Source organism: Triplophysa rosa, linkage group LG17 (assembly GCF_024868665.1).
Source record: "Triplophysa rosa linkage group LG17, Trosa_1v2, whole genome shotgun sequence".
In the NCBI taxonomy this organism is placed as follows: Eukaryota; Metazoa; Chordata; class Actinopteri; order Cypriniformes; family Nemacheilidae; genus Triplophysa; species Triplophysa rosa.
In genome coordinates this window covers 10,492,765-10,515,434 of record NC_079906.1, presented here as the reverse complement: position 1 = coordinate 10,515,434, position 22,670 = coordinate 10,492,765, and the positions used below count along the sequence as shown (strand labels likewise).

Genomic DNA, 22,670 nt, shown 5'->3' with positions numbered 1-22,670 from the left:
AATCTATGTTATACCTTTCTTATACAAACAAATAGCCTGAATGTTCTACTTTAAAGGATTAAAATTAGATTAACTTATATTTATTCTTATCTTTACATCAGTGTTCTTTAAATGATTTCCTTATGTCAAAACAGTTTGTATCAACATTGTGTGCTCAGGTGCGGCTTAGAAATACACCATCTCTGACAAATATTTCATCAGAGGGAGGTTAAGAAAAAAATAATCAAACATGTTCAATCACACAAAATTACCAGAGTGGAAGATGTTGCATGTGGACATAAAATGGTGCACTCTATTTCATTTGGTAATGGATGTAGAAGAAAATGTCCATGGTGGACTTTTCTGGAGGGTTTTGATATCACATGGTGAAATACAGGATTACATAGTCTGGCCATTTAGGAAAAACAACCAAACAAATTACATTTGTGCATTCAATTTGATGTAGGTCTATATCGTGTTTGCAGTTCAGCATAGATTCAATGCATCTCAGACAGAGGTGCAGAGATAAAGAGGCGGGTCATAGATATAGCGTGACTAACATATCAGTAGTTGTGATAGTATGTGTTGTTTATTCAGATTTTCCACATTGACATAGGGGGTCAGAGCATACCTGCTGTTTTTCAAAACATTTCTTTGATAATGTGCCAATAATCTGTCACACGTTGTTATACCAAGTGTAAATAGCTGCTTTTCTGTAACAGCTGTTGTTTTTTGTCTTTATATACAAACTAACATATTCACTGAATCATTTCCTCCAAACAAAGATAAAGCATTCACCCACAGGCCTGAATTTCAGCTATATAGGTCTCTACATAGATTTTTGTGCCAGGCGTCTCACGCCTGTTACATATCATGAATTATGGACACAGTGCAATCTGATTAATATCTTTTTTATGCATCTGGCCCTGTTTCTTCCACCTTCCCCACACTTTGCAATTCTTTTCCAATTAAAACTAAATATCTTATTTGTATTCATTGTCGTTAACCTCCATTAAGATCACCCATGCGCTCGGAAATATGAGGAAAACATGTAATTTGCACACTGTATTAAAATTGTGACGAAGACAGAGATGATAATTGCTTTGTTTTTTACTCGCCCACTGCAACTGTCTGCAGGTGGGTACAAACATCTCTTTTGAGTTCACAAGGGCCACGTGCTGATGTACATGTACGGCGAGGTGATTCGCACCACTGCTCATATAATTATCCGCATTTCATTATAGTTATAAGTTATACATGTCATTTGCATAGCTGTCTATGGAGAGGGTGGCTGCTTATGTGACAACTGCATACTGGTCATATTGCATATGAAAATTCTCATCTTAAAGGGATAGTTCACCCAAAATTGAAAATTCTGTCGTTAATTACTCAACCTCAGGTTGTTCCAAACCTGTATAAATGTCTTTGTTCTGTTAAATATATTTGTAAGAATGTTAGCAACTGAGATTTCTGGGGCACCATTGACTACCATTGGTTGTCAAATGTCATGAACTCGGGTGAGGTGAGAGACAAAGGACCCAAGTGCAGACAGGGACGTAAGGGGTTAACAAGACTTTTAATAAATAATTAACAAAACTCAAAACAAAGACCCACGTGGGGGTAAACATAACAAAACAAGAACAAGATTAACTAAACTGACAAGACTAAACTAATAACACAACGAATAGGAACACTACAAACTAGACTAACTAACAAGACAAGAACTCACCCACACGACACAGTGCAACATAACAGAACAATGATCTGACACCAGACAGAGAACACAGGGGCATTAAATAGAGGGACAAATCAAAGGGGAACAGGTGTGGGGCATGAACTAATAAACAACCAATAACGAGAGATACAAAAGGGCGGGAACACAGACAAGGACCGAAGAGAGTATCGAAGGCCGACAGGGTCAAAATGACTCTCTCCACACATAACAAGGGATCCTGCCGTGATTCTACCACAAGATCAAGAAAGACATGACACGACGAGCCAGAATCACGACAGTCAAAGGTGCCACAGAACTGTTTGTTTTTCTAAATTCTTTAAAATATTTTTTACTACAGTAGTCAACGGTGCCCCAGAAATCTCAGTTGCTAACATTCTTACAAATAATTTTCTTTATGTTCAACCAAATAAAGAAGTTTATACAGGTTTGGAAAAACTTGAGGGCGAGTATTTCATGACAGAATTTTCATTTTTGGGTGAACTGTTCCTTTAACTAAAAATATCAAATAACTGTTTCACGTCTATATTTTGACTGTGGTTGGCCTAGTCTGGTTTATTTGTACTCTGCGGCTATAATTTCAAGAAGCAGATTTTTACATCCCAAAAAGTTCAATAGTGTATCATGTATTTTTTTGTAAACAGCAATTCGATCTGTTGAATGTGGATGGAACAAACATTCTGTCTCTATTCCTGTCCAATAAGCTGACATTTCCCTTTTCTCTTCACACCTTACTGTCGTTTAAATTACGCATCAGTTTATACAAACGTTGTTATCTTAATGCCTCAGGGGACTTAAATCTGGAGCTGTGTCCAACCAGCCGACAGCCTGTGCACAACAGTCTTCCTAATCCAATTGAAGCTTGGTTGGTGTGACACCAACAAAGTGAATTACGGTTTATTTGTAGACAGAAAAGGCCACTTTTATTTTTTTAAAGAAATAGCTGAAACTTTATATGTATTCTCATTTATAAGGCATGTATTTTTAGTTCATTTCACTTTTTCTACTTTTTCAAATTTAAGCAGCTCAGTTTTTTACAGTGAAGGTTACATCCAAGTTCTTTACTCTTCATATCTGCAAGAAAAAGTTGTTGCTGAAATGATGATAACATGAACTTGGGCGAGATATGCACAGTATACTCTATGTGCATGTATGTTGTATTTAAGGGTTCAAAACGTTAAGGGTGTGACCGTGACCCTGACTTAAAATCAATTAACAACAACAAATATGTTGGACAAACATGTGATGCACATTTTTGAGATAAACAATGAAGGCAAGGACAACAGTTGCTCTATTAAAAGTGTGCTAGGAGAGGCGTTGTGGATATTGGCGTCTTATCCAAGCGCTTTGTTCACATGCCACATTCACTTAGTGTGAAGTTACTGTTTTTCCACTTCCATTCACTTCAGCACTAGGGAGCTTTCAATGTGCTGTTCTCTGTTGTGGCCTCTTTTAATGGACCACCCCTCTACGATCTGATCAAAATTCACAACAGTACCCCACTTGAGTGTTCTTTGATGTAAATTAAACTAAAGTAAATCATTACAACATAATGTTTGTTTTTTCTCCCAAAAGCTATAGAAACCATGCATTTATATTGTACACATTGAACCTCCACAGTAGGCATGAGGTCTTTCAAAAATAGCCGCACAGCATGTTGACACTGATTCATCATATTTGAGGCACGAGTGTCAGTAATAAAAGATGCTTGCTTTAATTTAGTACTTAACATTTCACAACCCTTTCGAAACATAATTAAGTCAGAAGTGGAAATTTATTGGGGAGGTCTGATTTAATTATACCCAAACTGAGCGTGTAAGTTCTTTCAATGTCGGAGAAACAGGTCAACTTGTGTGTCATTCAGCTGAAGTTGAAGACAGATGCAAATTATAAACACATTACAGGCCATAAACCAGATTTGCCATATTTAAAGCATTAAAATATTCCAAGATATATAAATCAAGATTAGTGTTATGCCAAGATGAACACTAGAATATTTTATTTCATAAAGTTAAAAAAATAGATTTATATAATACACTGGTCTATAAAACCTTTAAAAAGATCAATAAGCGATTAACATCAGATCAGATTTTAGACTGGTCAGCAGATGGTTTTAGATGAATGTCACTTTACATTAAAGATCGCGTATCGCAGGCAGTTTCTGCCAATCTCATATTAATCTTGAGTGCCTATACAGTAGTATTCCATACGTCGTATCTTCGAAGAGTATTTAGTTTGATCAAATTTATAAAAGAGAGATACAGCTGTACGATTATTTACGGAAAAATACGAGCTGCTAGAGGTGGTACTAGTGGGGAGAGTGGGTAAGGTCAGAACTACAGCACGAGCAAGCAACACATCATCACATTAATCCCTTCGTGTTTTGTACATGCACTCAAAAAAAAAGATTTTTGCTCCTTGTCCACAACTTTTGGAAAATTGTTTTTTTTGAGTGTGCACATACACGCCGATTGCCAAAAAAACCCACAGACGTATGACTTAGTTTGACTTACCGCGTGCAGTTCATGTCCGGCATCTTTTAGCACTGGGACCGCGCCATCGAGAGTTTCAAACGATCTCCAAATCCAGCCTCATATCCACCGTTTATATAACATCCATCACTGAAATGCCGTGAACAAACAGACACCTAAACTTCACTATCGCAAGAGTAACGCGCTGCAGCGCAGCCCATCTTGACGCAGCGCAGATAATCTTTTTTTTTATTTTTTATCAATGCTCGTAAAACAATACAAAAACAACATGTTTACAATAAACTCTTTATTTCGCCTTGCCGTGCTTTTCCGGAAGAATGGCCAATAAAAGGAATAAAAATCGTGATAAAATGACGTGATAAAAAACGTTCCGAATCAAGTTGAAGTGCTCTGGGCTGTAAGTACAGAAATACTAAGTCAACTCGTTTTTTAACAAATTGACCATGTTACGCATGAGAAAGCCAGCACGTCTAATAGTGTAAAGAAGTCAGAATGCATGACATAGCATGATACTCGATATTTAAAGCAATTGCTATTTGAATCAATTGTCATTCATTAGAATCATGTCTAGTCAAAGGCAGCTTATCATTTTAAATGACATATGAGAAAATGTGACTTGTCTAAAACAAATAACAAAACTGTCCACAATTAACAAAAAAGTTCTAACCATATGCTTCACGAATGTTTCGGATGTGCACACTTCACCTCGCAGCTCGCGCCAGGACCTGAATATCTGTCGGCAGGGGGCGCGAGCCCATGACACTGATCGAGTCCAGTGAACGTGAATCTGGAGACATGCACTACTGCGCAGTCAACGTGAGACCCTTCAGGATCAGCGCTGTACCCCCCACCCCCTCCAAATCCAGTCAACACTTCCCAGCGCGTTATATCTGAAAACCCCGCAACACTTCACGCATTGAGCGGTATTTCCGAAACAATGTTAGGGTGGTTTTTGAGGGTCACCCTGCCACGTTTTTGCATCGTTTTCAACGGGGGAGAATAACGAGAGACCCACGCGTCTGTTGATCCGGATGAACAAACTCTTGTAAAGTAAACTCGCACCAGATTTGTGCCGCGGACAACTTCTGTGAGACCGAGTGAGTTTCGCTGATTTCTTCTTAATATCTCATGCATGCTATGCTTTTAAAATGATGATTTTGAGTGTTGTAGATGGACTGGACTGGACGTTGGTTTAAAGTGGTATGACAAGCCTGTAGCACTGGACGGACAAACAGTAACGCAAACACGTTTTACGTGTTTTGTTTAGAAAGTTTGATAAAAGATCATCGTTTTCTGTTCAACTCAAATTCCTGTAGTGCTGTTCAACTTTGGTCCGCAGTCAAGTGTACCTGAGGCAGAAATATAGTGGAGCAAATGTAGCGCACTTTAATTTCTCAATATGTTTTAAAGGGGCCTCACATGGGCTCGTTTATGGGTTTATTAGCTGGGAAAACGTTTTAAAGGTTTGTTTAAACCAAGACTAGAATAACAGAATGGAAATTAAGGTATACATTTACTGTTTATCCCCGATATAATGCAAAGCTGGATTTATTCACATGGCGCCAGTGTTGCAGATGTCTGATGAAGGTTTAATACTTTGTAACGATACTTGAAGGTGCTTCAGGTGTATTTAAAGCACACTTTAGATGTTTTACAAGCTGAAGCAGCTAGCGTCTTTTACTATTTTAGAGTAATCACATTCATTCTTTATTTTTCACTTATTTTAATAGTTAAAGTTTCTTTTTAATTAAACGGAAGACATTGTAATATGTCATTGTGCTAAGGTGCAGCTACATGATGTAACAGAAAATATTTTGAAAACACTTTACAATCATTTTAATTACCATCTAAATTAGGCTGTTTACGTCCTAACTGATCAGTTCATGTACAGTACAGTTGAATAATGAGGTAATTGCAGCCTTTACAAGTGGTAACGGCTTTTTCAGACTGAAAAGCTTCATTGAATGAAGCTGCAAAATCCACTAAACATACTTGTCATTACCTGTGCGATTCATATTGAACAAAGAGATACAAATGGATTGCATACAGAATATCTCATGTAGGCATGTTTTGTAGCCACACCTTTACTTTAAAGAGAAGCTTCAACAGGATAGTCTTATTCAAATGCAGTCTTATTCAAAAGTCTTGGAATAACAAAGAAACAACAGTGGGACAGATTTGTTGAAGTTCCTTAAACACTGAAATATATTTAAAGATTTGTCTTTATCTAAAGTTTGAAGATCTGCTGCTTTTTTTGTTACAGCCCATGAGTGATAGACTGATATATCGCAGTGACAAATGGATTTTTTTTTACAAATGGATGATTTTTTGTTGGCTGCCATAATGTCATGTGTGGACCTTTTCATGTGTTCTAATCTGTTAATAACTATATGTAATACACAATAATTGTTCATTTACGTTCACCAATTTTCTGTATGTCTCTCATTTACTCATTAAATTGCATTTGTGTTAGTCTGCCCGTCAGGGTTTTTCCTGCATTGAGAAATAGGAGGCGGCCGCCTCCATCTAATGTCGTGCCGCCTCAGGCTCTCGCCCAAATTATGTTGTGAGTCTTCACAAGAAATGCTGCGTGCATTTAACAGACTGTCATTTGTAACTGAAGTTGCGACCTTACGCCACAGTGGAGGTGCTTTTTCGTTATCAGCACACCGAGGCGCTAAAAAGAGTTCCAGAACAAGAGCCAGCCTGTGTTTCACGGCTGTTTGTTTTGCATCCAAGTATGTTTAATTTCTTGATATTTTTTAAATGAACATGATGTACATCATTGTAATGTCTTTAGCTGTGCAGTTGGATCGTTGAATCAGCGTATATGTATGAACGCACATTGCGTTCAGAACGACTCGCACACAATCATTTGAACCGATTCATTTAAACTATTGAATTTTTCAGTCACTAGCGAACATAAGAGATCTTTGAGTCATTTAAAGTGAACCACAGAGAATGCAAGATGTGAATGAGCTTTGCTCAGAAAGACTGTTTAATTCAGTTGGCTATTGTGGGCTGAAAAGTTAGTTGAAAATGATAAAAAAGCTTTATTTGATGAAAAAAATCAGTTTAGTTGAATCAAAGTAATGTTTTATATAACTTAATAATTGTCATTTTTATCTAATTTTATTAGAAGTTTTAATATGTCAAACTCAAAGTCACTTTGGTTAAGTCACTTAAAGGTACGGTAGGCGTGTGTGTGTGTAAAAGATCAGTATAGCACCACCTCCGCCTCATTTTGAGCCAGGAAAAACCCTGCCCGTCCAAAAAAAGTCACCACCTGGGCAGTGCTATGATTGGAGTTGCTGCAGTTGGTCAGGTCTAGGTTCAGCAACGTTATGTGCCCAAAGAATGATGTCAGCTGACTACCGGAATATACTGAATGACCGGGTTATTCCATAAATGGATTTTTTCTTCCCTGATGGCACGGGCATATTCCAAGATGACAATGCCAGGATTCATAGGGCTCAAATTGTGAAAAAGTGGTTCAAGGAGCATGAGACATCATTTTCACACATTGATTTGCCACCACAAAGTCCAGACCTTAACCCCATTGAGGATCTTTGGAGGAACTTTCCACAGCGGTCTGACTCTCCCATCATCGATACAAGATCTTGGCGAACAATTAATGCCACTCTAGATGGGAATAAATGTTGTGACATTGCAGAAGCTTATCGAAACGATGCCACGGTGAAAGCTTGCCGTAATCAAAGCTAAAATCGGTCCAACGAAATATTAGAGTGTGTGAATTTTTTGGAAGGGCAGTGTACAGTATATCGGCCACAGTGCACAGTGCATCGGCCATTAAAAAACCCATATCGGTCGACCACTACAGCCTATTTGCCAACTTGAAAAGATCCCCAATGACAAGGTTTGTCCTTGTGGAAAAGATTGCAGGTTGTACAGTTTTTCTTCTCAACGCACAGCATGCACAAAGCAACTTATGTTAAACTACGTTAGTTAGTTTTCTTTTGCAAAATATGGACATGCTTTTGCTTAAGAGTTTTTAAAACAGACATTAAACATTTAAAGGTACTTAGGAGTCCAGTTGATGTTTCTCACTTGCTAATTTTAAAATGTGTTTCTCCGTTACTGACCCTGATATTCTTTACCGTTTCAATTCATTATGTTTCAAAAACATTGTTACCATCAGCAGATTGATATATTTCCTCCAGTTCAATATTTGTCTGGAATTAAATATGGTCTGGTTTGAGGGTAATTGCTTCTTGTCAAGCATTGAATGTACACAAATGGAAATTAGAATATGGGGAATTTCAGAATGGGGTTTCGCAAGATGGCTTCTGGAATATTTAAATGTTATTATATGCAAACCATATGGCTTGGAATGAAAAACGGCTAGACATTTGCAGACCTTTAAAACACAGACAGGTTTGCAGTACTTTCTCCATGAACTTGCATGACCTCGGTTTACAACAAGTACAGCAAGAGCGATTCCTCTCTTGTCCTCCCATCCTCTCTCTCTCCTTCTTGTTAAGTGTTAGTATCGTAAAATCATTCCTACCAGCACACAAACACACACGCTCCAGCAGCATGCTCTGCGACCCAGACTTTTCCACTGCCCTTGTGAAATAGGAGCTGGGAAGATGATCGGGCCTCACCAGCCAGAACTTGAATGCCATAAGGAAGCACACAGAGAACCAGGACAGTTCATACATCAAGGATTTAAAATCCTCATTCAAGCGAGTGAATAGCTATAACCCTGCTTCACCAGAATGACCACACCTTTGGCCCATCTCTGTATTGGACGTTCAATTTTTATGGATTTTTTTGAGCACATGGAGACACTGATGTATAATAGCTTACACAAGGGTCTGCGCTTGTTTCAACAACAGATTATTGACTTGCTTGTGCAACTGCCGTTGTTGAATGTCAACTTTGAACCTTGCATATCAGCTTCCTCGGCAGACTGAATAGATCGTGATATAAGGTTGGATCCTGTCTCAAAGATCCAAGTCAAACGATCCACAGCTTTCTGTGGCAATGCACTTATTACACTATGAATTATGCTGGCGTTACCTGGACCAGCCAATTACGAGATGCTTTCATGAATATGATTTTATGTTTGAAAATAAATATGGACTGATTGACCATTTAATACTTATTAGATGCCCTGTCAGGGTAGGAATAACCCAATTGTTATCTGTATGTTTTAACATCTTGCTGCTGTTTTAAAAAGCAGTCAAAATAAGTTAAACCTATTCTTAAAGCCACAATATGGAAGAATTTTGTTATGAAATATCCAAAAATCACTTGCACAGTGTGATAAATTTCATGCAGTTGTGTACTTACATTATCCCAAATGTTCCCAAGAATGTGCAAATCCAGAGAAATTCCTATTTAAAATAATGGCCCGTCCCTTGTCTCCCTTGTATTTGTCGCATATCAGTGACTTAATATCCGGTGCTCCGCACTACCCTCAGTTTCCGGTTGTAGAAACTATGGTATTTGCAAATGCGGAAGTGGTTATACAGCATCTGGGACGCAGCATCTGTTGTTCTGTTATTATGGATGACGATTACTCTTTGGCGAGTAAAGGAAACACAAAAAAGCGTAAATGTAGGCCAAATGAGGCAAGCAGGCTTATGGACAAACGAAGAAATAAAACAAGGATTAATATCGGCATGGTGTTTTCTAAATGGAGAGAGCTTCGCGACCAACTTGGACTCGACAGAGACTCCACTCTCGCATGTGTTTTAATAGACAGGTAAGCAAATATTTTTTTATTGTACATGAAATACTCATGCACAAATTATTTGAATAGTTATGAATGCAGTTACCCTATAAAATACAGTATATGTCGCACAAAAATATGTAGCCAGTAACATTACTTGTAAATACTGTGGGTTCGTTCAAATTTACTTTCTAAATGACGACTATATGAATGTTTTAAACACGTAAAACTGTGTAGCATTACGCTACCAAATCAATTGACAAAGTCCAATATCAGTCGCGGGCTAGCGTAGCTTTACATTCCACGTTTCTTGCCAGCTAATTCATTAGGATGACATAAAATAAAATTAATTAATTAATTACCTCATCCGTGAACATGAAGGGCGATCTCCATACGCCTCTGGATGGTGAAAACGACATGTCCCATAATTCCACTCTCCTACATAACGTCATTTAGCTTCGCCTTTTGTTGTTGTTTCGAAAGTACGCCATCTAGCGGTCCAAATATTCCATATTGTGGCTTTAATGTCCTACAAGATTTGTGTTACATTTTGAACACATTCAATTATTTTTGCATTATTTATTTTTATTCTCAGTTCTCACTGTAAGCTCAATGTGTATCTTGCAGACATTGAGATTGGATTTTTTTTACTGTGGACAAGTATTTCCCCTTAGTACAGCCAACATGCAGTAAGACGAAATAGTCTATAATAGTCTATTTTATTGTGTGCGTTTTGCTTTGCAATGTTTTTAATGTGGTATAAGTTTATTTACATAGGAATCACAAAATTTAGAATTTGACCAGAGTACAGCTGAATGTACATTTTGTCTGTTTATCTTTGGCAAAACCAAACTCACCCCAGAGAATCGTTGACTTTGGCTGACTGGACTCAAACCACAGCTCAACCAAATTCTACATTGAGACCAGAGCTAACAAATGTAAGACAGTATTGGCCTAAACTATCTGAAATCACTGGAAACAATGTAGCATTGTATCAATGTTACATTTTATCAAATGTCTTATAGCGTTCTTGTAAAATTTTCAACACAACAGTTAACAAAAGGCAGCATATAAATTCTGCGTAATTGATGCTCATATATGTTTTACATCACAGAAGTCAGGAAGACTGTGCTCAAAAAACTGGAAGAAGATTCAGATTCAGTCTCCACTTGATTGTCTGAGGGTGAATACAAAGTTGCTTAGCAGGTGTTACACTAAAAAGAAAGTCACTGAGGTTTTGAACGACATACAAGTGAATAAATGATGACAGAATTTTTATTTTTCGGTGAAGGTGAAGTACAATGAATTAATTATTACAGAGCAGTTTTCAAGAGTGACAAGTCTTAAAGTGACAGTTCACCCAAAAATGAAAATTCTCTCATCATTTACCCTCCCTCAAGTTGGTCCAAACCTGTATACATTTCGTTGTTGTCCTAAACAAAAAGAAAGATATTTTGAAGAACGTTTGTAAGCAAACAGTTCTGGGGCACTACTGACTATCATAGTAGGGAAAAAACCTACTATGGTAGTCAATGGTGCCCCAGGACTGTTTAGTTTCCTACACTTTCCAAAATATCTTCTTTTGTGTTCAACAGAACAAAGAATTTTATACAGTGTTGGAACAACTAGAGAGTAAATAAATCATGACAGAATTCAAATTTTTGGGTGAACTATACCTTTAAAGATTTATTCTTATTCGACATACATAGTTGAGCGTGACTCCGAGTATTTATTGGTTCAGAGACCAGCAAGGTTGAAATTATAAACTGTCATACAAGGATTAGTCACTGATAAATCTGGATGTTATCAATTCAGTTTTGGATGTTAGCCCAATGTGAATGATACTTTACCCTCACACTTGTTAGCCTTGTGAACCTAGTAGTTCCTTTAGTAATGCCTACAAGCAGTCAGCAGCATTTAGAAGTTGTTTTGATTGTCATTTTTGTGACCAAGATTACATAAAAGGTAGCAAAACCAGATCCCTTCAAGCACATCCCTCATGGTTGCATCGGATTATCATTTAAACACTGACTGCGACAAACATTTTACTGAATATTTCATATAATATTTTACAGAGGAACTAAGTTGCACTATAGACCAAATGCCCTAAACCAGCGGTTCTCAACTCTGGCCCGCGGGATCCATTTTTATGCCGAGTTTAGCCCCAACTCTGATATAAAACACCTGAACAAGCTAATCAACGTCTCCAGGCATAGGCGTGTTCAACTTAATGTGGCGCTGAGCAAATCGGCGTATGACATTAAAGTACCGTGAGAGCGATTCAAGTGCTGAATGCTCCGTGAGCTTTTGAATCAGTCTCGCGGTACTTTAGTGAGATACGCTACGCTGCGCCATGCCGCGTTAAGTTGAATGTGCCTATTCCTGGAGACGTTGATTAGCTTGTTCAGGTGTGTTGTATCTGACTACTGTTTAGAAAACATGTAACTGTCCCTTTAAGTTAAATCCCTTAAAGTTTAAGAGTGACATGTTACTTTAACACGTTTCTAAAATGCATTCCTGAATGCATAAATGTTAAATATTGTTCATGATGCGCCGTGATGTCAACAGAATATTTTAGAGGTTAGAGAGGAGCTGTTTAACATTTTCTTTACATTGGCAAACAAATAGCATGCGCTGCTGTAGCAAATCTGCATGTGCTCTACAGGAGCGGGAAATTCTTTCATCCAATGAGAGTCAAGGAATTTCCACTCCTTCTCACAGCTATCTAGACAATCAGGTCTTCTGTGTTGAATGACTGGCCCCTCGAAATCCCTCGTGGGGTGGGAACCTTCTTACAGTCAAGGCCTTCCCATATACTACAGCAGAGAAGCTCAGTTTGTACATGCCACATTAAAAACAAGAGTTAAACAGAATTGCGTATTTTCTGTTTCTGTTATTCTATTTGCATATGTCATGTAAAAAAACAAAGGGGTGTTGGATTGTTCGAAAACACTATACGTTTTCGAGCTTCGTTTTACCCCCAAACGCAGAACGAAAGCGCAATTCGCCTGGACTATGCCGAGCCCTTTATGGTGTTACTGTAACATTCATCTCGAGAAATCTAATCACAAGTTGTCAAGAGCGATAGACCATCATCGGAATTTGTCATAGTAAATCTGTGACCACTTGGACTTGATTCACTACGTACGGTAGCCTTCATCATTCACTAAGTCACTGTATCTATTTTCACAGGGTCTGGGGCTGTTAATGCACAGTAGCCACATTTTACTTTCCCAGCCCGAAGCTACACAATCGTGATTCTCTCATTACTAGTGACAACAGAACAGATAGCAATGTTTGGACAAGCTGTCAGTCTGGGTGTGCTTTGTGTAGCAGCATTCAAGGGCAGAATACTACTTGACTCTAGAGTTCTTGACCAACGGTAGGGAGAAGGGATGGAAAGTGTTCAGTATAAGTGTAACCATAAACAGCGTTGTAGTCACATGCATTTTGTTAATTCGCTTCGATGGTGAGGTTAAAGTTACAGGTCAAGCATGACAAAAGCATGACAAAACCAGGTTTCAGCTTTGAAACCAAACCATAGTCTAGAACTCATCATTAATCAAACTGAATCTATAAACGCACAACACAGTCCATTCCAGATACTTTTTGTTAAAATTACTACAAGTGTGAGGTTAAATATTTGGTGCACATTTATAATATTGCTCTTGTGTTTTTTTTTACCTTTATAAGATGTCTATTTGGCCGTCTACATAAATCTATGTATGAAATTGAAATCGTCAGACTTGATACACCGGTCACCTGTCTCATAGCTTAATGATTTGTGGTGTGACAAAGCAAAAATAGAATGAGCTGATTATTTTTAGCTCAGCTCTTGAGAGCTTGAAACAACCTGTTTATTCCACTTGGTTTAGAAAGTACTTTGTCACAATGTCATTTCAGACAAATCTTTTTTTTTAAAGATTTTTAAATGAAACTTAAAATTGTCAAGGGAATGCAGTAAAGCTGACAAAGCAAAAAAAGCATTCGGCAGAATAAAGTGAATGGTGGTTTATGCATGGCAGCCTGTCAACAGTGTTTCTGTAACACATCTTGCATTCATATAAATTCTATTTATCCAGTTTAAATTATTCATTCTGTATGCGATGATGTCTCGTTGAAACAGCACAAGCGTTTGACATTTTGATTGTGAAGCTGAATTCAGGCAGTCTAATGAAATTTTATAATGGAAATAATAGTTTAGCAGAAAAGCCTGGAGCAGTGCAGATCTTCAGAGGAACAGAAAGACTGAGTCGTTTCCAAGTGAGCATAACAAATGAAGTGATAAATATAGTGTTTTTTAAGGAAAGATAACTATAAAAAGGTATTAAAATGCTCAGCTGCATATAATGTAAATTATGTATTTTTATTTATTTATTTTTTGCAGTAGACAGGTCAGGTTTTAATCACAGCCTGAATGCCAGTGAAGAATAAGAGTGTACACCCAATAGAGTGCCGCAGAGATGAGATGACATATTTTTGTGTGCAAACCCCGGAAGCGAGTTAGCATTTTTATGCTGCATTCCCACCAAACGCGAATGAAGCGTTAAGCGCGAGTGATTTACATGTTAAGTCAATGCAAAGACGCCATAGACATCCTGCGGCGCGTAACACGCGAATGAGGCGTGTAACGCGTGATTCGTGCGAGTTGAAAAATCTGAACTTTGGCGAAAATTCGCGCCGCGTTAACCAATCAGGAGCTTGCTCTAGTAGTGACGTGATTATGACGTAGCGAGCGGAGGCAGAAATCCGAAAAAAGGATCTTGCTTGGAAGAAAGTGAGTGAGCAGGTCGGACAATCTGGTAAGTTGTAAAAAATTATCCTTACTCAATTTGAGCTATATATATATATATATATACACGAGACTGGAGCCGCCTGGCAGAAGCCCCTCCCATGACGCGAATTCGCGTCTGTTGTGAAGTGAATTTCACGCGCGAATGACGCGAGTAAACTCAAAATGTTCAAGCGTCCAACTACGCGGGAATAGCGCGATTTATGGGAACGCTCTATAAGACTTCCAGTTCCATCACCCTAAAGTCTTTGGGTTTTTTTGAATGGGTTTTTGATAAATCGCCTGAAAAAGGTGACTAACAAAAACCTCTAAATATTTACATAAAACACACCAGTTATTACCCCCTTGTGATTTTTTAAACCTTTATTGTGTCTTTAAAAAGGCGGTTGCTAACAAGTTGCTAAAAGCAACTACTTCCTTTGGTGGGGACGTTAGACGTCATCGGGCATATAAAGCTCACAAATAATGCAACATGTGCACAAATGTGTAAAATCATTGTTGGGGATTCATTCACAGAGTAATTACTTATCAGGGAACACGTTTTTAATAAAGTTTGAGAAAGTTGTTCTCAGAAACAAGCAGAAGGATCCTCATAACAGCATGCTTAAAATGAACCCACGGGTAATGACAAACCATCTCGTGTCTGAGAGTAATGAGCATTGCTGGGGTTGTGTCTGGATGTTAATTGTCTGGTGTCAGTATAGGGTTTCACAAAGACCAACAAAAAATGAATGTTGGTCACAGCCAATGCGTTTGGCATGGAGGAGTGAAATGGACTAGATTAATTGGCTGAGATGACCCTGGGGTCTGTGGATTTCAGCTTGGTAATTCGAAGAGAAGTGTCATCTATGAGATAATTTTTCTGTTTTCTTTTGCGGCACAGGGATATGGCAGAGGCTATGGCTCACACGCTCTCTCTCAGTCTGCTGTACCTGGGCTTGCTGTGTGGGAACGTGTCTACACGAGGGTCCGAGCTGTTTGCACCAGGTACCGTATTCATCACAACATTTCACATCACAGACAGGGTTAATGTTGCTCACCTGTGCTATCTATCCTCATTTTATTAACCACAGCTGTCCCCCATGGCCCCCTTTAATATATTTTTTTTTTTTTGAAGAAAGAAATTTATTGAGTAAGCAGAATTTTATTTGTTATAAACAGTGTTGGGGGTAACGCGTTACAAGTAGGGGTCGACAGATTATCGAACTGGCCGATTATCGACGTCTATATTAAGCTTTTTTTCGATTATCGACATCGGTAAAGGAATTTAATTTTGAAATGCGCTATTTGGCTCTGATGCAGCCAAGTATTTAGTGAGAGCCATCGGAACACGGCACTCTAGTCTGTTGCCTAGAGTAATGCCCACCCACTGCCCATCTGATTTGTTGGGAGTCACAAGTCCGGCCAATCAACGCGGGAGGCTGAAGGCACTGGAAGGATTGGACTTACTCGTACTGAAAGCATTTGCTAGTTCGAGCTGCTTCAGTGATCGCGCATCAGTTGACGGAATAGGCATTTGAACATTATTTTAAGTCATGCCAATCACAAACCATTTTAAAGCATCATGTACTCGCGTGCTTTCAAAAGACGATCTTCAGTCAATGCATTCAGGAAATGCACGCGCAAACGGGACACAGCTGTCACTCAAACTGCTTGCAACAAGTGTCAGATTGAGTTATTTTCGCATTGAGTTCATATTTCACATGATCCGCGCAAGCCCCAAACAATGGCACAACAAAACAGCAATAATCTTCATTAAATATGTTGATTTAACTATTGTTTGTTTATTTCCTTACTGTTTACCATGGTGTTGCTATAGTAAACGTGTAGTAACCATGGTTTTTGGGCAAAGTTTTTGTCAAAGCTCTTGTTATTCTTAATTTTGAACATATTTTTCATTTTTACACCTGACATATATATCGGTTTAAAATACCGGTTATCGGTCTACTTGACCTGTAATAATCTATATCGACATCGACAAGGCATATCGGTCGACCTCTAACGTGCCTTACGTAATCAGAGTACTTTTTAAGTAACGAGTAATGTAACGCAGTTACTTTATAAATTTACATATCAATACTTGAGTTACTTTGTTTTTCAAGTAACTCAAGTTACTTTTCAGTCTAATCATTGATTATATGAACATTTTTTAAACTGCAGAAGTGAAATTCTGAATTAAAAGTAGTGTAGACATGACCGCTCATGCTTGCACAGAAACAGCCGCTAGTCAGACATAGGCAATGTTGCCGTGTCTGCAGTGCTGCAGTGTTCCGGCTTCGTTTTTGTTAAGCAAATCTGGCAACCCTTGACGCAGCGATGGGAGGCCAGAGCTCAGATGCGGAGCTATAGAGCAGTGGTTCTCAAACTGAGGGGCCCCAAGATGGATCTAGGGGGGCGACATATATTGTGGCATTTTATGAAACATAGAAATTTATCATAGATTTTATGCAATCAAACATCAGAAAAATGACACCACCAACCAAAAGAATTGAGGTTTCAGCATTGTATAACTGAATGTGTCTTTATATGGGGGGCCGCAAAGCGATGCACTTAACACAAAGGGGGCCTTACAACGAAAAAGTTTGAGAACCACTGCTATAGAGGGTATGCATTGACGTCACTTTCCCACGGGAACACGCTCCCTTGAGTGGTAAAACTAAGGCAAAATGGCTGCATTCAATAGGAGGAACAAAAACCGCGACTAAAACACGCAATTATTTGCTGAAACTACAAGCAGCTGGACTCGACGGTGATCCTTACGACTACCTTATGACTTACAAAGGAATCAGGTGTTCTTAGACACTCAAATGTTGCGCGGAATTGCGTTTCCTGATATTGTAACCATTCATTTTGCCCAGTGTTTTACCACTCAAGCAGGCGCGTTTTGGCGTGTTCACGTGGGAAAGTGACGACACGTGCATATACCCTCTATAGTGTGGCCGCACTCGCCACCATGGACAAAATACCTGCAAATGCCGGTCATGCTCAATAGATAACTTTCAGATCGTGAAATTAGCGCGAATCACGAGTCGCAACAACAATCAATTGTCCTGCAAATGCCGATCATGTTTGGAATATAACTTTCAGATCGCAAAATTACCAAAATCATGACACGCAACAGCAATCAATGGTCTCATGTCTCGTGAATGTAAACAAGCTGTGTTCGACTGTTTGTGGTGCTCCACGCACAGACAGATCTGCAGATTTAAATGGGCATGGTCTCTGTTATAAGAAGGGTTGGGGAGTAGGCGGAGCATGGGAGAAAGAGAGGAAACAACTGTCACCTGTTAGTCTCCTCACCAAATACCAGCATATATACTACATACAGAGGTGGACGAAGTACACAACTTCCTTACTTGAGTGAAAGTACAGATACTACTGGTCAAATATTACTCCACTACAAGTAAAAGTTGTAAAGACAGATTCTTACTTTATTAAAAGTACAGAAGTACGTGCTTTTAAAAGTACTCAAGTATTAAAAGTAAATTTCCTTTATGTCAGTTGTGCATTGTTTTACTGTCGTATACCTTATGTGTCATGGCTCTGCTTCATTTAGTCATGATTTTCTTGGTCCTGTAGCAGAGCCATGACAAAGCCTTTGGTTATGTGTGGAGAGAAACATATTATTGTCCTTTTGACAATAATATGGTTCTCTCCAGTGTCTCGTCATTGGCCCCGCCCCTCTCGTTTCCTGTATTGTCTCCCTGCCGTGTCTTGTTTCACACCTGCCCTCGCTCGTTATCCTTCGTTTGTCTTACCTATATATACCCTCTTGTTTCTTTGTCCTGTGCTTGTGGATTGTACTTTGTACCGTGTATGTACTTCGTGCCGTGTCATTCCAGTAGAATCCATCACATACAACTAGACAACAAGTATCCATAGTACAATTCCCATTATAACCATTAAATCCATTACATTTTCTGTTGTATTTTGGGCAGGGTTCTATTGTTTTTATTTCAACAGGAATACTTCAACTATAGTAACTTCAGTAAAAACATCATTTATTTTCCAAATCGCTTTAAATGATATAGCAGCAGATCAGAAGTTAACACGCACGTGTAGCTCAAGGTGTATGTGATGCTTATTTACCGTTTAGCCGTTATGCCGATCATTTTCATGACAATGTTTCTACGATCTTTGACTGATCATAACCCACAGATGATTACACCACACTTTAACATGTGCCTTTTTGTCTTTTATTGTTCTATTTGCCTTTTTAGAGCGCTATCAATGGTGTAGCAGCGCCTACGTTTACATTAGTTTAGCGGGGAAGATCCCAGAGTTGCCAGATTTGTGTTAATAAAAAATCTGCCAAATGGCCATTCAAAGCTTGCCTGAAAACGGCGAGCATAGAAAAACTGAAATACTTGGCAACAGTAAAAGGTTCTGGCAGATCGCAAACCAGATAAATTGCGCACACAGGAAACCCCGCTGCATAGAAACCATTTTCTACTTTTGGACCTTTTTATAAATGTAGTGGAGTAAAAAGTATGATATTTGTCTTTCAAATGTAGTGAAGTTAAAGTACAAGTACTCAGAAAAAATAATACTCAAGTAAAGTACAGATACTCAAAAAGTGTACTTAAGTACAGTACTCAGGTAAATTTACTTTGTTACTGTCCATCTCTGACTACATAATATGTTAAGTGTCATTTTCCCCTCAAAATAATATTATATAATATTAGTAATATATTATATATTAGATTAATTTTGTTTTGGCTCAACGAAGTGCTCAGCAATGCAAAAAAGGATCTGTCATATCGCTTATATATTACTTTTTAAATCTAAAAAAAACACCCATATTTGCCGGCCAAAAATCCTCCTTTTCCCACACAGTGTTATACGACTGGAAACTACTCTGCCGACTCTGCCGTCCCAAAAGCTCACCGACGCCATCTTGTGCAACTAGCCGCACTGTCAAAACACAATAAATATGGAGAGTGACACCGAAGTTAGCAGTGTCAACAGTAGACAGATCTCTGATGTGGTGGAGGACTACTGGTCAGGAAATATTTGAAATGTGTTTTTTAAAGAAAATAAGGGGCTGTGTCCACCGAGGTGCATTTACGTGGCTGAAAACGGCAGGAGCTCGGCTGAAAACGCCCGCTACAGGCACAGCGAAGTTGAGCATTTTTCAACTCTGGGCGCCCGGTCGAACGCCGGCGCTGATCGTGGGAAAAACGCATAGCACCAGCGCTGAGCGTGGAAAAAAACGTCAACTGACGGCATTTCCGTTGAAAACAATTGAAAAAACACGCCGGCCACAGGCGTAAACGCCTCGGTGGACACAGCCTCTAAAGGTGTGTTATAGGCTATATAGGATTGTTAAATGCATTACAGTGTTAAACACTAAAGAACAGCAAAGTCTGGAAAAGCATGAGCATCAGTTAGGTGAGAAAAAGTAACGCAAAAGTACTTTCAGTTACTTTCCACAAAAAGTACCTAAGTAACGTATTTAGTTACTTTTTATAGAGTAACTAAATATTGTAACTAGTTACTTTTAAAAGTAACTTTCCCCAAGACTGGTTATAAATGCATACATTTGCAAAGATGCCTTTTATCAATCACAGAATAAAATTGTAAATCTATATGCCAGATCATTATCGCAAAATCATTGGGCCTGTGTCAAGATTATTCACCTTTGAGCACACAGAACATTTTACTTTGGTCTAGTCAAACAACCCTTCAATAAATAGTTTTGTTTGAAAGTAAACACATTGACTGTGGTCATCCAAAGTCCAGGGACAGGATACAGTGGTGCTTATGAGTGACGATGAGCCAATACAGATGGCATCACCGCATGTAGCAAATTATTGATGAAATCCACCTTTTTCTCCATGGAGGGCGGCATTACCGTGAGTGACTTCCTTTTTGTTGCTCCACACTTCCATTTTGTATTTGTTACTATGTTAGAGGACATTTCTCTTAATGGTTAAAAATAAAGTTTCTCGAAGAATTTTTGCTGGAAAAGGCTGTAACAACAGCCACAGACCTTACGAACTAGTGTTACCACGTGACACAACAAGAGCGTAAAGTTAATAACATTTAAAGACAGCTCGGTCTTAGCTCTGACTACTGCATTCTGCACCTCTCAAAAACATCACAACATATTGTTTACTTCGTTATTTACTTTATTGTTATTGCATAGTACATCACTATTAACACATGAAGCATACATCCAGGGCTAAGTGACATTATAATAATTTATTATAATATCAAATGAAGTTTAAGTTACAGTTGCGCTGTATTCAAACATACGTATTGACATTGGATGACGAAGGAAATACACACTATTTAAACGTTTTTTGTATGTAATGTATGTATTTAAAGGCGCAGTTCTTAATTAACAGCGGCCACTAGCGTTGTATTATAGATTTGCCACGAATCGCTCAGTCCAAACACGACGGTGGCCACCACAGTACAAAAAGATGTCGTTCTCATGTTGACGCAGGGAAGAGATTTTGCGGGCATTAGAAAAACTGTAGAAAGAGCTATGACCTATGTATTGCATAAAATAAAAGGTTTGTGGATTTTACGTTTAAAAAGGATAAAAGTGCGACCCCTGTGAAATAATTTAGACACGGTTCTTTGACATTATGCTGTTTTAAATTACATTATAACGTCAGTTTAAAAGCTTTCAAGCTAACTCGGTAATGCCTAACTAATGGGATCAAGCGGCGAACCGGAAGTCTTAAGCATTAGCCCTATGCGCAAGGCATAATAATTGCGAAAAACGTGGATACAAAAAAAGTGAAAAGATTAATAATGAAATATTGATCATTCTTTGTAGTGACATTAATACCTTACATATGGTATAATAGACTTTTAGGTGTGCAGTGAAGTTTCTTGAAATAATGACCCAGTAGGTGCACATAAATTGTAGCACAGACTTAACTAAACTAAACTAAAGTTCATCGTAGTGTTTTATGTTTGAAATTAGACTGCTTGAATATAGATTCAGTTAGTATTTAACTACTGCTGAATAAAATATTTTTACTTGGAACTTGAGGTCTGTTAGGCACTGTCATTGGTGCAGCATACAGTCCCACTACTGCATTAACATTTTATCCAGTTCATTTGTCCATTTCATCAGCTATGTTTCCATTCAAAGTTTGCAAAATTGGAATATCGCAGGAAACATTCACAAAAACCGAACAAAATCGTAACTTCTCAATAAACTTGCACCAAATATCAGACAAAATGGGTTGTCTTTTTTTAGATAAAAAAATCTATGTATATATATATATATATATATATATATATACTGTATATAATAAATTACTTGCGCACAGACGAAACACACTAAACAAAGCTTTTGGGGGCATATGCATGCTCTTTAGGAATGCAGTCGTGAAAGACAGTTATGGGATGTAATACTGAACCACTTTCACAGATTTTGGGTTAAGCGTTTAACAACATTACAGATGTTGCACAACAAGATCGGATGCTGGTTAGTCCAGTTCTGCTGTCCATTGAAGACACATCACATGACTTTTTTATGCACAACATGGACTTTTCTGGGACAAAATAGTTTTTGTGTGTTTTTTCTTATCGGATGAAAATTTGTTCCAAAAATCTAAGCATATACATTTTTTAGCACATATTTTTAGAATCTATATCAAGCTTAATATGCAATATCCCAAATGTGCATAAAAACAGGTGGATGGAAACAGAGCTATTGTGAGTTTCATCATGTCACAATGTTCTTAAAAAAGAAAATCTTTCCCGTAAAGGGCTTATACTGTATACTGTCGCCAGGCTTTGTGCAAATAATCTGTATTTCCAGTCTAATATATTTATTTCAAGCTTTCAACATGTTGTCCTATTAAATCAGGCCTGTAGGTGCAGGAGGTGATGCCCAGAGTTTTCAGCACCATATGAGCTCATCATCATAATGTGCATTAGTTTGCTTAATAAACCCCCACCTCGCTTGTTAAGGAAAATGTTGTAGCCATGCCTCATAAACACATCTCAAAG

The 22,670-nt window shown here is 38.3% G+C and overlaps 1 protein-coding gene across 1 annotated transcript in view; it reads left to right on the top strand.

Annotated features, from left to right (window-relative positions):
* The first annotated feature begins 5,035 nt into the window (after positions 1-5,035).
* The window catches only part of LOC130568119 (growth hormone receptor-like), a 50,259-nt gene continuing 32,624 nt past the window's right edge, over positions 5,036-22,670 (top strand). The window contains exons 1-2 of the mRNA XM_057356790.1: positions 5,036-5,300; positions 15,577-15,680. Coding sequence (XP_057212773.1) covers positions 15,581-15,680 — 100 coding nt within the window. The 5' untranslated portion in view covers positions 5,036-5,300; positions 15,577-15,580. The remainder of the gene's footprint in view (positions 5,301-15,576; positions 15,681-22,670) is intronic.